The sequence below is a fragment of the Saimiri boliviensis genome, chromosome 2 (assembly GCF_048565385.1).
Source record: "Saimiri boliviensis isolate mSaiBol1 chromosome 2, mSaiBol1.pri, whole genome shotgun sequence".
In the NCBI taxonomy this organism is placed as follows: Eukaryota; Metazoa; Chordata; class Mammalia; order Primates; family Cebidae; genus Saimiri; species Saimiri boliviensis.
Genome location: NC_133450.1, coordinates 74,850,263 through 74,863,037, shown reverse-complemented (window position 1 = coordinate 74,863,037; position 12,775 = coordinate 74,850,263). Strand labels below are relative to the sequence as shown.

General features: G+C 40.9%; 1 protein-coding gene across 6 annotated transcripts in view; it reads right to left on the bottom strand.

Moving 5' to 3' along the window:
* Positions 1-12,273, bottom strand: part of DMXL2 (Dmx like 2) — a 171,935-nt gene extending 159,662 nt beyond the window's left edge. For 3 of the 6 annotated variants that reach the window (XM_039469086.2, XM_003928850.4, XM_010339486.3), the window contains exon 1: positions 10,031-10,634. In XM_039469086.2, coding sequence (XP_039325020.1) covers positions 10,031-10,117 — 87 coding nt within the window. In that variant the 5' untranslated portion in view covers positions 10,118-10,634. Of the gene's footprint in view, positions 1-10,030; positions 10,637-12,160 lie in introns of those variants that run through there. The other 3 variants (XM_074393600.1, XM_074393601.1, XM_039469087.2) reach the window with 3 other exon arrangements.
* Between the last annotated feature and the right edge of the window lie 502 nt (positions 12,274-12,775).

Genomic DNA, 12,775 nt, shown 5'->3' with positions numbered 1-12,775 from the left:
CCTTAGTTCTAACTAGGTGGCCTTCATTAAATCATTTAATTTCTCAAGAGTATTAGTATACTCATCCATGAAATGAAGATACTAGACTAGATTTAATTTGTAAAGCAGATTTAATTTCATGTATCAATTTAACATACAAGATAAATATTAATCCTACTACTTTAAAAAATTGCCTCGTTTTCTATATACCAACCACATAAAGACAGCACTAGTTAATACTGCCGGGAAGAACGGCTACAGATCAATTATTCTATAGTCAAAATCATCACATTAGTATATGAGCCCCAATTTAACTAATTTATAGCTAATAACAACATACACAAAGTCCTCTTGTACAACAGTACACTCTAATAGCTAGTTTATCTTGTATGTTCAACACCTAGGCACTCAAGTATTTTTTGAATAAAAGATAACCACTAAGTTGCACTCATCAAAATTATTCTGGGAACTAGAAACTTTCAGTTTTACTTTCTATATTTCAACACTGTATGAATTATAACTTTTTTACATTGCAGATATTACATTAATTTTTTAAAACAAAAAATCTGAATTCTTTGTGGTTTTAGCTTTTTGCTTTTAATGGCCAAACTGTGCTTTTAATTTTATCTATATAAATTTGTCCAGCATAAAATTATCACAGCCATGTCTGGATGTTCCATTTGTCCACATATTAGCATATTCTTAAAATTTCTTTAACAGAATCTTGCTTCTACCGAAGAGTACTTCTTTGGTTGAATTCAGATTACCACCAAGTAGGGCAGCCACCTCAGTCATGTCTTTGTTAGGCTCCTCAATTTTCAATTCCAGGACCAGCCCAGCTGATTGTTAAAATGTGTTGTGGACTATACTGAGTGCCCCCAAAATAGCTTGAAACTCTACCTACCAGTGACTGTATTTGGAGGTAATATAAAGTTCAATGAGGTCTTAAGGGTCGAGCCCTATAAGACTTGTGTCCCTAAGAAGAGAAAAAGACACCAAGAGTGCACGTGCACAGAGGAAGGGCCGTATGAGGACACGACAAGAAGGGGGCAATGTACAAGACAAAGAGAAAGTCCTCCAGGGAAACCAAATCTGCTGACACCTTGATCTTGGACTTCCAACCTCCAGAACTAGAAGGAAAAAAATTCTGTTGTTTAAGCCACCCAGTCTGTAGTATTTTGTTATGACAGCCCTAGCAGATTAATGTAGCATATTAAACTCCTAAAATACACAATCTCTACACTCCAGTTATTTGTCAGGCTAACCTGTAATTCATTATATATTTAAGTCTTTCAAAAGCATCACTGAGAAAAATTTGAAAACTGCCTGTCAATATCTCTTGATACATTAATATACATCCTTGGATTAAACCAGACTAGCAGAGCTTTATACCTAGATTGTATTATATCAAAGTTCTCTGCCTTCATCCCATAAAACTGATTTTTCTAAATATGACCTAATGCCACTGACCTATATCAAAAAGTGTTATAAAAAATAACCTTATGAAAAGATAACTTTTTATTGTAAGAACGTTGTGTATTACATTAAGTACCCTTTCCATTTACTAATTTATTAAGTTCTTTTTTTGTACCATCTTCTGTTTTAGGTGCTAAAGAAATAGCAATTAAGGGCATTGCAAGCACTCAGGTTTTTACTGAGTGGGGAAAAAAAGCCATGTGAAAGTTTGGTATGAGAGGCTAACAAGATTTTATTTATATTTTAAAAGGAGCATTCTAGCTACTATGTGGAAAATAAACTGGAGGATAGACTAGAGGCAGAAAAGGCAAGAAGACCATTTGAGATTTAACTGCCATAATTCAGGAGAAGAAAAATGATGGGGTCTTGCACCAAGGTGATGGCAGTAGTGATGATAAATAGTAGTCAGATTCGACATGCATTTTGAAGGTATAACTAATAGAATTTGCTAACATTAGATATGGGATATAAATGGAAGAGAAAAGATAGGTTACAAGAAAACTAAAAAAAAGTAGAGTTGCCATTTATTGATTTAGGAAAGACTGGAAGAGAATATTATCAGGTCTTTGTGAAAGCTACTAGACCTTCAAGGAGAAGTCAAAAAACAGCTGAGTATACAAATCTAGAATCAGGCTGAGAAGGAGTAGGTAAGCATTGAAGAAGAAAACTAAGAAGGCTAAAAGAATAAAGTGTTTCAGTACAGCAGAAAAAAACATTTTTGTAAGAGAGAAGGAAGAAACTGCTAGAACCATACAGTTGAGTAACAAAGAGAGAGCTACAAATCAGGGTTTCTCACAGTACTACTGACATTATGGGCAGTTGTGGAGGGCTATCCCATGCACCGTAAGACAGTTTATCAAAATCTCTGGCCTCTCCTCACAAGACGGCAGTAGCAATTCCCCACCTCCAGTTACAGCAATCAAAAATGTCTCCAGACACTGCCAAATGTCTCCTGGGGGACAAAATCATACCCAATTTAGAACATTAATAGAGGAAGTAGCCTTTGCTGAAAACAGTGGTTATTAATCCACATAAAAGGAATGATGGCTGTTATCTACGCACAAGAAAATAAACAAACAAATAAGGAATGATGGATTATGGGAAAGGTGCATGATGATAATATGATTACCTCCTACTGATGAGATCCTCTTAAGTGTAGATAGAGTCAAGGCCAGAAATGATATAAAGTTGCTAGCACAAAACCACAATCATTACTCCTAAGAAAATGTATGGAATTTTGTTTTTGAACTACAGCTACCATATGAGCTACACATACTGTGAAATGAGTCTAATTCAGAATTATTATAAGTTTTTTGTGTCCATCTATGCCCACTAGCAAAATGGACTTAGGATTTTTTAGTTTCTCATAAAATCACAAGAAGAAAACACTACTGATTTAGTATGAATCAATGGGTTTTTCCTAAAATCACAGGAAGAAAACAATTATTTAGTATGAATCAAATTAAATGCTATTACTCCCAAGAAGCCTCAATTTTCAGAAGTGAAGCAAATAGACCTAAAGGAACACCTCTCCAGTGATAATCCATCTAAGAGGATATTATTTATTCCTTTATAATAACCCCCACCAAATCACCACATTTAATATTTAGAGGAGCCTAGCTCTATTTTCTCTATCTGAAAGAGATAAGATAACCACTACATTGTTTAGGTGTTCAGGACTAGGGGTAGAGAGCATTAAAGGAAGCCTCAGGAATTACAAAATGAGAAGATCTGAGAATAAAAATAGCAGGCAAACCAAAAAGAAAAAGAAAAAAATTAAGAAAATAAAACACACAGATGAGAAAATAAGAAGTACAGGTAACTGGTTTCACATTTACATCAAGTTCCAGGATTACATGGGCTATCTTTAAGACGGAGTGAATACAGTCATGCCACCTTTCTAAGTTGTACTTGCTCCTTCAATATCAAGTTACATCATGGATCAGGGTTTCAGAGCACTAATGTAACGCAAAAAAGATTCTACAAATTTGAAGAGACTGAAAACCCAAAACTTCTACTAAAATATTTGGCTTCCAAATTTGTTTTAAAAAATTACTGACAAACGGCCGAGTGCAGTGGTTCACACCTGTAATCCCAACATCTTGGGAGGGCAACCTAGGTGAAGCCAAGAGTTCAAGACTGCCTGGCCAACAATTGTGAAATCCTGTCTCTACTAAAAATACAAAAATTAGCCTGGCATAGCGGCACACGCCTATAATTGCAGCTACTGAGGAGGCTGAGACAGGAGAATCACTTGAACCCAGGAGACGAAGGTTTCAGTGAACAAAGATTGCGCCACTGAACTCCAGCCTGACAGACTGACACTCTGTCTCAAAAAAAAAAAAATATATTAAACTGACGAACTAGAAAAGTCTTACTACATCTGAATTGTAGATATTCTGTATTATTATCCCATTTGAAATACTGCCTCACTTTCGTCGAAAGAAATTAAACTGGTCAGCCATGACTTGTTTTTCCACTGTGCCATTATGGTTGTTACCCAACATCCTGTGCTCTTTCAGATAATTAAATACTGAGACTCTGATTTGTTCTAAAAATGTCCCAAGATCCAAGTTAAGATAATCTGACTATAATTTCTAAAGTAATCTTTTAAATACCCCAAATGCTAAGAACAGAAACTAACAGAATAAAGATACTGGATGGGAAGAGGAAAGCTGCCAAGAGAACCTAAACGCCATCACGCTGGCCCCATCTCCCGCCCAATACTGTACCACGGCAGGCGCAAGCAGCTATTATCTGCCAAGTGCCAAAAACCAAAACATAACCAAGAGGCTCCTCCTCAGCTGTAAGCCCAAAGACTCATTCCTAGACCCACTACTTCATAAATGCTCTGCATGGCCTACCTACCGAGCCAGAAAGGAGGTTGGACTCCCTAACTGTGAGGTCTGATCAAGTCGTAAATACAAGGTAGAAGCAATATACAACAAAAACTCCAGACCTACAACTTCAATACAACCACTTTATGTATCTAGTCCATTTTCTCTTTTGGTCCCTGAAAATCTCTAGTGAAGTCCATATAATTTTCATTCATGGTCTAAATACTTAAAGAATATCTTTAAGAACTTCTTTTACAGATAAAAGACCTAAAATTGTTTAAGTGATTTAGCCAACACCATGTAAGTTGCTGGTCTCTGACCTCCCATTTTGGGGGAAGGCATTATTCAGAACCTTACCAGAGTTTCTGAGTAGCTGCCAGCAGTCTTATTGCTACAAGCAGGAAGACTAATTAACAACCTACAAAGGGACATAATAACTTATATAATCCTATATTCACATACTGCCTAACACTAAACCCAAGCCCACAAGGTTTTAAATGTATCTGTTTAAATAAACAAGAAGACACACTCTGAGAGCAAAGGGGCCAATTTCTCTTGGAAACAAGTCCACTCTAAATTCTTGAATTCTGTCTTTCCCTTTCCTCTCAGCTCAGCACAGGCTGACACATTAATAACCAGCCAGTACAGAAGCATGTTTCTAACTAACTTCTTGATTCCCCTAGCCAAAAGTTATCTCTTAAGTCTTTCTGAATATCCACAAGAATTTAAATGCTGGTAATACTGCACAGCTGGCATACTGTGGTTAGGTACATGCCTTTTACTCTCCCATTAGACTACCAAGTTCCTACACTTCTTCAATAAACTCTCTGAAATCAAGACTATGTCTTTAAGTTCTTTTTTTAATACCCACAAAGCTTAGCACACCTATGTGTTCAACATTTGCTAAATGTATTAACAGGTTGATCATTTTCAAAGTTTGGTGTTGCCATAACTCTAGGACTGAAATGTTATTCTTAGGTGTTATTTTTAGGTGTTCAGGACTAGGGGTAGACAGCATTCAAGGAAGCCTCAGGAATCATGAAATGAGAAGATCTGAGAACAAATCTTATTTAATAGATATCTTAACAGTAAAGACATATCTAAATGCCATAAAAGAGGTTATACATTATCTTCTAATTTTTAAATGAAAGGTTTACCATTAATTTCCAAACTTTTGTTGGTATTTTAATTCAAAAACAAAATCAAAAACAAAAATTGAATGTCAAAATACCAGGTATGTTTTCCTGAAAAGCTACAGATAATGTTTGAAAATTATATTTTTCAACATTCTACAAGCGTCTGTTATTTAATGAAGAAATCTTGTGGTTAAAAAATAACTTATGTGAAGAGATAATTTATCCTTTGTATTATGCCATTCCTTTGCTTCTGCTGTTCTTGTCTTTCCAAACCTTCATCTTCCATTAAACCTCTTCTTGTTTTCCCAACTATCTCTTCCATCTGTCTTATAATTATATAAATCATCTTAATATCTGCCAGATTATAAATTTCTTAAGTGTACAAATGACTTACTAATTTTTGTAAACTGATCAATGTGTTCAAATCATGTCAGACTGGAATAATAGTAACTGGCCCTAAACATCTGAAAATAGTCTGCAAGCCTTAAGACCAAATGTTTAAATTTTTTAATTAAAAAATCATTGTGTATCATTATTTTAATATTTTAATATGTGTAGTAAAATTGAAAAAAAAAAGCCAAGGACTATGTTTCAGAAAAGTAATAACATAATGAGAAATTTACAATATGTGTTGCATAAACCCTCAAAACATTCACTGAAAGGTAGTTAGAAATGTTTTAAAGGCAAAATAAAGCATATAGCTCATACACAGTAGAAGATTCATCTCTTTGAACTACCAGATTTGACTTATTGCAGGATAACAACATTTCCAAAACCTAGATCTTACACTGAAAGAACAAAAGTGTTCAAAAGGTGATGTTTTAAAATGTGGTATCTACCACTACATTTACAAAATCACAACTGAATGTTTAAGATTCAATTTAATTCACTGTTAGGCTATAAACTGCCTAAACACTAGTGAAAAGCATAGTAGCTTATGTGTTACCACTAAAACCACAGACATCAACTCAGACTGTCCACTACAGACTCCACTACCATGTCACTACTGCACAAATTGGGACATCATGACATCATTAAGTAGTCATTCACAGTCAACCAATCACACCACCCACCATGCATGCCAAAATATAAAACACACCATTTCTTTGAATTATTACAATATCATAAACTCAAAATCCTTTTAGAACAATTCTGTTCTTCAAAAATGTATCAATTTATAGACTCTGAAATAAAGAATGTATTTTGAAAATGTTTTCAGGTTACCATGAAACACAACATCAGCTAAGAATCATCAGATAGCTGCAAGACAGTAGTTCCTTCTACACTATGTCTGGGAGGCCTTCTATCCAACCACTAATCCACCTATGCACCCACACACCCTCTCCAGAGCAGGCACTTTGATATTAACAAGGAAATACACTGTCAAGAAAAGCCCACCTGATGAGAAGTCACAAGACCTTCATTCCCAATCCTGGCTGGTTCCCTTTTTAGTCATCTGATCCAGAACTAAAGCTTCTTCATCTGATTGCTATAAAATCAAATTACATGCTCCGTGAAGAGGAGTTTTGCTTTTTTTTTTTTTTTTTTTTTTTTTTTTGAGACGGAGTTTCGCTCTTGTTACCCAGGCTGGAGTGCAATGGCACGATCTCGGCTCACCGCAACCTCCGCCTCCTGGGTTCAGGCAATTCTCCTGCCTCAGCCTCCTGAGTAGCTGGGATTACAGGCACGCGCCACCATGCCCAGCTGATTTTTTGTATTTTTAGTAGAGACAGGGTTTCACCATGTTGACCAGGATGGTCTCGATCTCTTGACCTCGTGATCCACCCGCCTCGGCCTCCCAAAGTGCTGGGATTACAGGCTTGAGCCACCGCGCCCGGCAGGAGTTTTGCTTTTTATTTTTACTATACAAATATAGGAATTCAGGTATCTGTTAGTTGATTCTAGAGTGCTTGAAAGCAGCTTGTTCTCTTTTCTTGTTGTTGTTTTAAGCCAATTTGTTCACAAAGCCCAAGTGGTCATTTCTAGTTCATGGCAAAACTGTAACTGGATCAGTGCATTCAAAACTAAGGTGCTGCCGGGCGCGGTGGCTCAAGCCTGTAATCCCAGCACTTTGGGAAGCCGAGGTGGGTGGATCACGAGGTCAACAGATCGAGACCATCCTAGTCAACATGGTGAAACCCCGTCTCTACTAAAAATACGAAAAAGTAGCTGGGCATGGTGGCGCGTGCCTGTAATCCCAGCTACTCAGGAGGCTGAGGCAGGAGAATTGCCTGAACCCGGGAGGCGGGGGTTGCGGTGAGCTGAGATCGCGCCATTGCACTCCAGCCTGGGTAATGAGCGAAACACCGTCTCAAAAAATAATAATAATAATAATAATAATTAAGGTATTAAAATGAGATGGTGTGCAAAATGAGTTTGAATTTGCACTTGCCAAAAGATCAAAATAACAGTGTCACACGCAGGCATCCTAAACCAAGTAAATTTTGAGTCGAATTTGGAAGACAAAAAGGACCGCCTTGTTGCAACTTAAAAATGCAGGTTAGATTAAGAAGATCTGTATGTAACAGAGGGGCCCAAGTGAGGAGTACATATAATTAAATACAAAGACAAAGATAGCAGGACAACACTTGACAAGTTTACATTTCCTAACACAGCTATTAGAAACAACTACATATTCTTAAGCCAAGAGTGATATGGTAAAATCATACTTGAAGAAAATTATCCTAGCAGTTGTGCGGAGGATGAAGAAGTGATCGGACACAAGTGTCAGAAAATCCAGTATTGAAAGCTTTTATATTAATACAAGTAAGATTCTAAAATAAGGTGGTGGTTAAGGACATAAAAAGGAATAAATCTGGTAGACGCTGCAGAGTCAAATAGACTTGGTGAAAGCTTGAATTACAGAGGTGCAAAAAGATTTGAAAACGACTTTAAGCATCTGGTCACAGGTGGCCTACAGCATAACCACATGGGCACAGCACTAACAGTTCTTACACAGGCTTTTCCAGACTGCATTTGAACCCATTTATTTAGTTCTATATACCAGACCAGCAGTAAGACAGCACTCCACTTTATATGGAAGCAGAAAACTACCACCGTTATCACCATCATTCTAGCAGGACAATATCTGTAACCGAAGATTCCAGATTTGTCTCTTGATGGAGAAAGCCCACTCTTCTAACCCTGAGGAACTTCCTCCCTATCTGCATTATTGGAGAACAGGAAAATTTCACTTCTCTATCCCCCAAAGATTCTCCACACACTTGAAAACTCAGTTCTATATGAATCTTTTAAGTCACATGTATGTGACTTAAAACACAGATGACACCATTGATAGTGATAGGTGTAACAATATAAGGCAGGCAAATCCTATTTTTGAAGGGCTCGTTCTAAACTGGAACTAGGCCAAGTTGATTATACTAAAAAATTAAAGTGGCTAAAAAGCAATCTTGGGGGATTAATGTATCACAAAACATTAAAAAATAATGTTCCAGAATGCACTGCTACATAATGATTCTGCAGTTTTGCTAAAGCTTCTTTTATTTTCTGCAGTTTCAAAAACAGTGTTGGAAAGCAGACATCAGATCAAAGGGTTTCACTTGTGTAAAAACCATACCATTATGCTACTTACAATTTTATCAAGCAGAACACTTACCAATAACAAAACGTATTTAATAAAGCTCTGGCTACCTACAGCTCCTTTTAAGGAAGACCATGTATAAACTGCATTTCATTTTTTAAAAACTCACATTAATCTATAGGAGTCTCTCTATGAGTAAACAAAGCTCTAGGGCTTGGTTTGAACATTTGTATTCTCAAAAAGGGAATGATGAGTTCAATCTCGAGCAAGATGTTTACTTCATCTAGCTTTTTAAGGAGGTTCTAAAACGTTATGTATACATACACTTTTCTCGCACAAACAAGAAAAGCACTGTCGTAAAATTTTCACACCGCCTTACTATATGTATATTTTTCTAAAAGGCTACTTTACAGATTAAAATATTACCTAGGAGGGTTACCAAACTGCGACCTCCTGATAGGTCTCCAAGCCACTGTCACTCTAACTCTTCTATTCTAAATCTTTCGGGCGCAGACGACGAATTTTTTTTTTTTTTCTGTTGGAATTAAGATCCTGCATATCAGAAGATACAGTGTCAGGCTTAAAGCCACAGACTCCAGCAGCTCCTCGCTGCCCTAGCACAGCGGGCAGGGGGAGCCAAGGCGCAGCATCGCCTCCACGCTCGAAGACCAACACCAAGTCTCTTCACCTCCACGCCGAGAGCAGGTGCAAAACGGACGCTCTGGGGTTTCAGCAGCGCCACCACCTTACTCCGCCGCAGACAGACCCAAGGGCCACCCTGGAAGAACCTTCGAGTCCAGTCACCTAAGGCCCGTTTGCTGAGGGTGGAGAGTGCGGTGGATTCCTAGCTTTTCCCCTAAGGGGTGATTTCTACACCAGCCGCAGAACGCTCGGTCCCATTGACCCCAAGGATAACTAAAGCCTAAGGCTGCAAAGGGGTCACGAGTGGGGCCCACCAACATCTCACAGCCTCCTGAGGACGCGTGGGCCCTAGACAGGAGGTTCCAGCCCCCGCGTCTGGACGCTGGTCTCTTCCCCTCGGGCTCCCGGCCACCGCTCACCGTGAAAGGGACATCCCCGACGCTGCCCACAGAGTAGCAGTTGTCTCCAGGGTTGACAGCCCCGGTGAGGACCTGATGCAGATGCATCTCCGGAGCCTGAACTGGACAAAATGCGCGAGAGGGGCGACGAGCCCCGCGCCCGGCCTCCCTCCGGCCACGAGAGCCGCTTCCCTCAGTGCCTCCCTCGGAAACCCGCCCCGCGGAGGCTCCGGCTTAAGTCCTCGCCCCTCTTTCGCCTTTCCCCCGCCGCGTCCCAGCCATAGGAGATCCTCTACCGCCGCCGCCGCCCGGGTCGCCGCTCAGCTGCGGAAATGCCCGGATGTTCCCACTGCCTGCTGCACCGGCGCACAAATGCGGGAGGAGGGCAAGGGTGCGTGTGAGGCGGGGGAGGGCGCCGAAGGGAGCGCGCGAGCCGGGCGCGTGCTGCAAGGGACACTCCGCTCAAGGAAGAGGGCCTGCGCGCGCGCCCACCACGGGGGAGCGACGGTCGACCGGAGGTAGAGCCCTCCTCCCGCGGCAAAGCTCTCAGCTCAGTCTTTCTCCCCCTGCCCCGCGTTTGCGCGTGCGCGCGCCGTGGTTTCCAGGGCAATTGCGCGCGCCGCTGCGACCCTCCGTCCCGGGATTGCGCGCGCAGACGTACGGGAGTTCCCGTAGACGCTCCCAGGCTGCAGGCGGTGCGGACTGAGGCGGAGGCGGGGGCGGAGGCGGGGGCGGGGGCGGGGGCGGGGGCGGGGGCGGGGGCTGAGGTTGGGGTGGGGGCGGAGTGGGATGGAGGTCGCGCGGGGCCATGCGGCAGTCGGACGCCGGGGACGCGCAACGAGCCTGTTTTGCTGTGTTGAATCTATTCCAGAATACAGTGTGCAATGGTCAGTGCAGTTGACCTCAGAAGAAGGACACTCGTCACCGGGAATTTCCACATCGGGACATCTTAGATCGCTTCAGTCTTTTCCAAAGTGCAGTACATAAGATATTCTGTTTTACGTAAACAATTTAGGCATCTTACAACTATTTAGAGAAGCCGTACTCTCCTGACAGCTAATTATTTTGCTCCCACCTTTTGTCACGGTTACTCTAGACAGCAAAAAGCCCCCTTAGAGATGGGTGACCCCTTTAGACTCTTTTTTCCCATAGGTGATGTCATGAATTCGCAGAATCGCCTGATTTTCCATACTGTCTGCTAAACTTTGAGTGGTTAACAAGGATCGGATCCCTGCCGCAGGTCAATTCATGGCAAAAAAAAAAAAAAAAAAAAAATGTTTTAACCGATACTATGCTTAAGTCACAGGGTAAGGAAGTCGGGGATACCAAGACACAACTATCTGTAAAACCAGGCAGAACGCCAAAAGTGTTGTGATTGAGATATAAAAGTCTGTACACCACAGAAGAGGAAGAAAGATGTTGACAAAGGGCGTGGATAAGGAGTTATGGAGACATAACCTGACATAAACACTGGGTTTAATTTTGGTAGGCTGAGGTAGACAACAAATGCTGCAAATACAGTACAGAAAGTAGGTGAGTGTTGGAGGTACAAAGATTAATGTTTGAGGCAGATGATTTATAGGGTGGAGAAAGGAAATAATACTTAGCAAGAGGTATCCAAGTGTCTATCTCTTGGCCTACCAAAATATGAACAGATCTTTGCTCTGTCTTGACTGCCCAAGCAGCCCAGATTTCACCCTACATGCAGTGAGAGTACTTCAGATGTTTCTGAGTACAAATTTATATCATCAGAGCTACTTTGAGAAGATGACTTTGTAGCACTTGGAAGCAGAAAGGGAAGGGTGGGGAAGATTGGAGGCAAAGATCTATCAGTGGTTGGTAATCTTTTCAGTAGAAAGTACTAGGAGGAATAAAAAAGAATTCCTAATAACCTGGGGCATTTTCCTTTTCATTTAATGCATAACTCTTACCCCAGACACCCAAACTAGAAGGCGCCCTCTCCCCTCTCCCCTCTCCCCCTCCTCCCTCCTCCCTCTTCCCTCTCTCTCTCTCCCCCCCCACTTCCTCCCTTTCCTCCCCTCTCTCCTCTTCCTCCCCTCTCCCCTCTTCCTCCCTTCTGCTGCCCCAAATCCAAGAGTTCCTTTTCGAGATCCCAAATGCATGCCCTTCATCATTTCCACTGCCATTTACCTTCATTGTAAACATTACTTCTCATTTAACTGCGGCCATAGCCTTCCAAATGGTTAAACTATCTTCCATCTCTTGCCTCTCCAATCCATCCACCATTGTGCAGCCAGAGAAACCTTTAAAAAAAAAAAATTTTTTTTTTAAGAGAGCCATCTCCCCATTGTTGTTCAGACTGTACTCAATTCTCCCGCCTCAGCCTCCTGAGTACCTGGGACTACAGGTGTATGCCAACCCACAAGCTCAGAGAATGCTTTTTAAAGGAAAAAAAATCCTCTGCTTAAAATCCTCCAGTAGCTCCCCAATCCATATAGGTTAAAGTCCAAACTCCTTAGCTTGGCTGAGAATCCCATCCAATCTGGCTTCTACCTGATCTTCCTGTCTTATCTCACACGCTGTTCCCTTACAGCCGGTAGGTTCCAGCCCCACTGAGGTAATGCTGTTTCCAGAGCATACTATGTTCTTTTATGCTTCCTTGCTTTATGCATGATCTTTGCTCTGTCTGGAATGCCCTTCCTCCCCTTGCTGACCTGATAAACTTCAATTCGGCTCAGGGCACCTATTAAGTAAAACCCTCCTTGACCACCCCAAACACTCTGAAGCTTCCTTCACTATAAAACA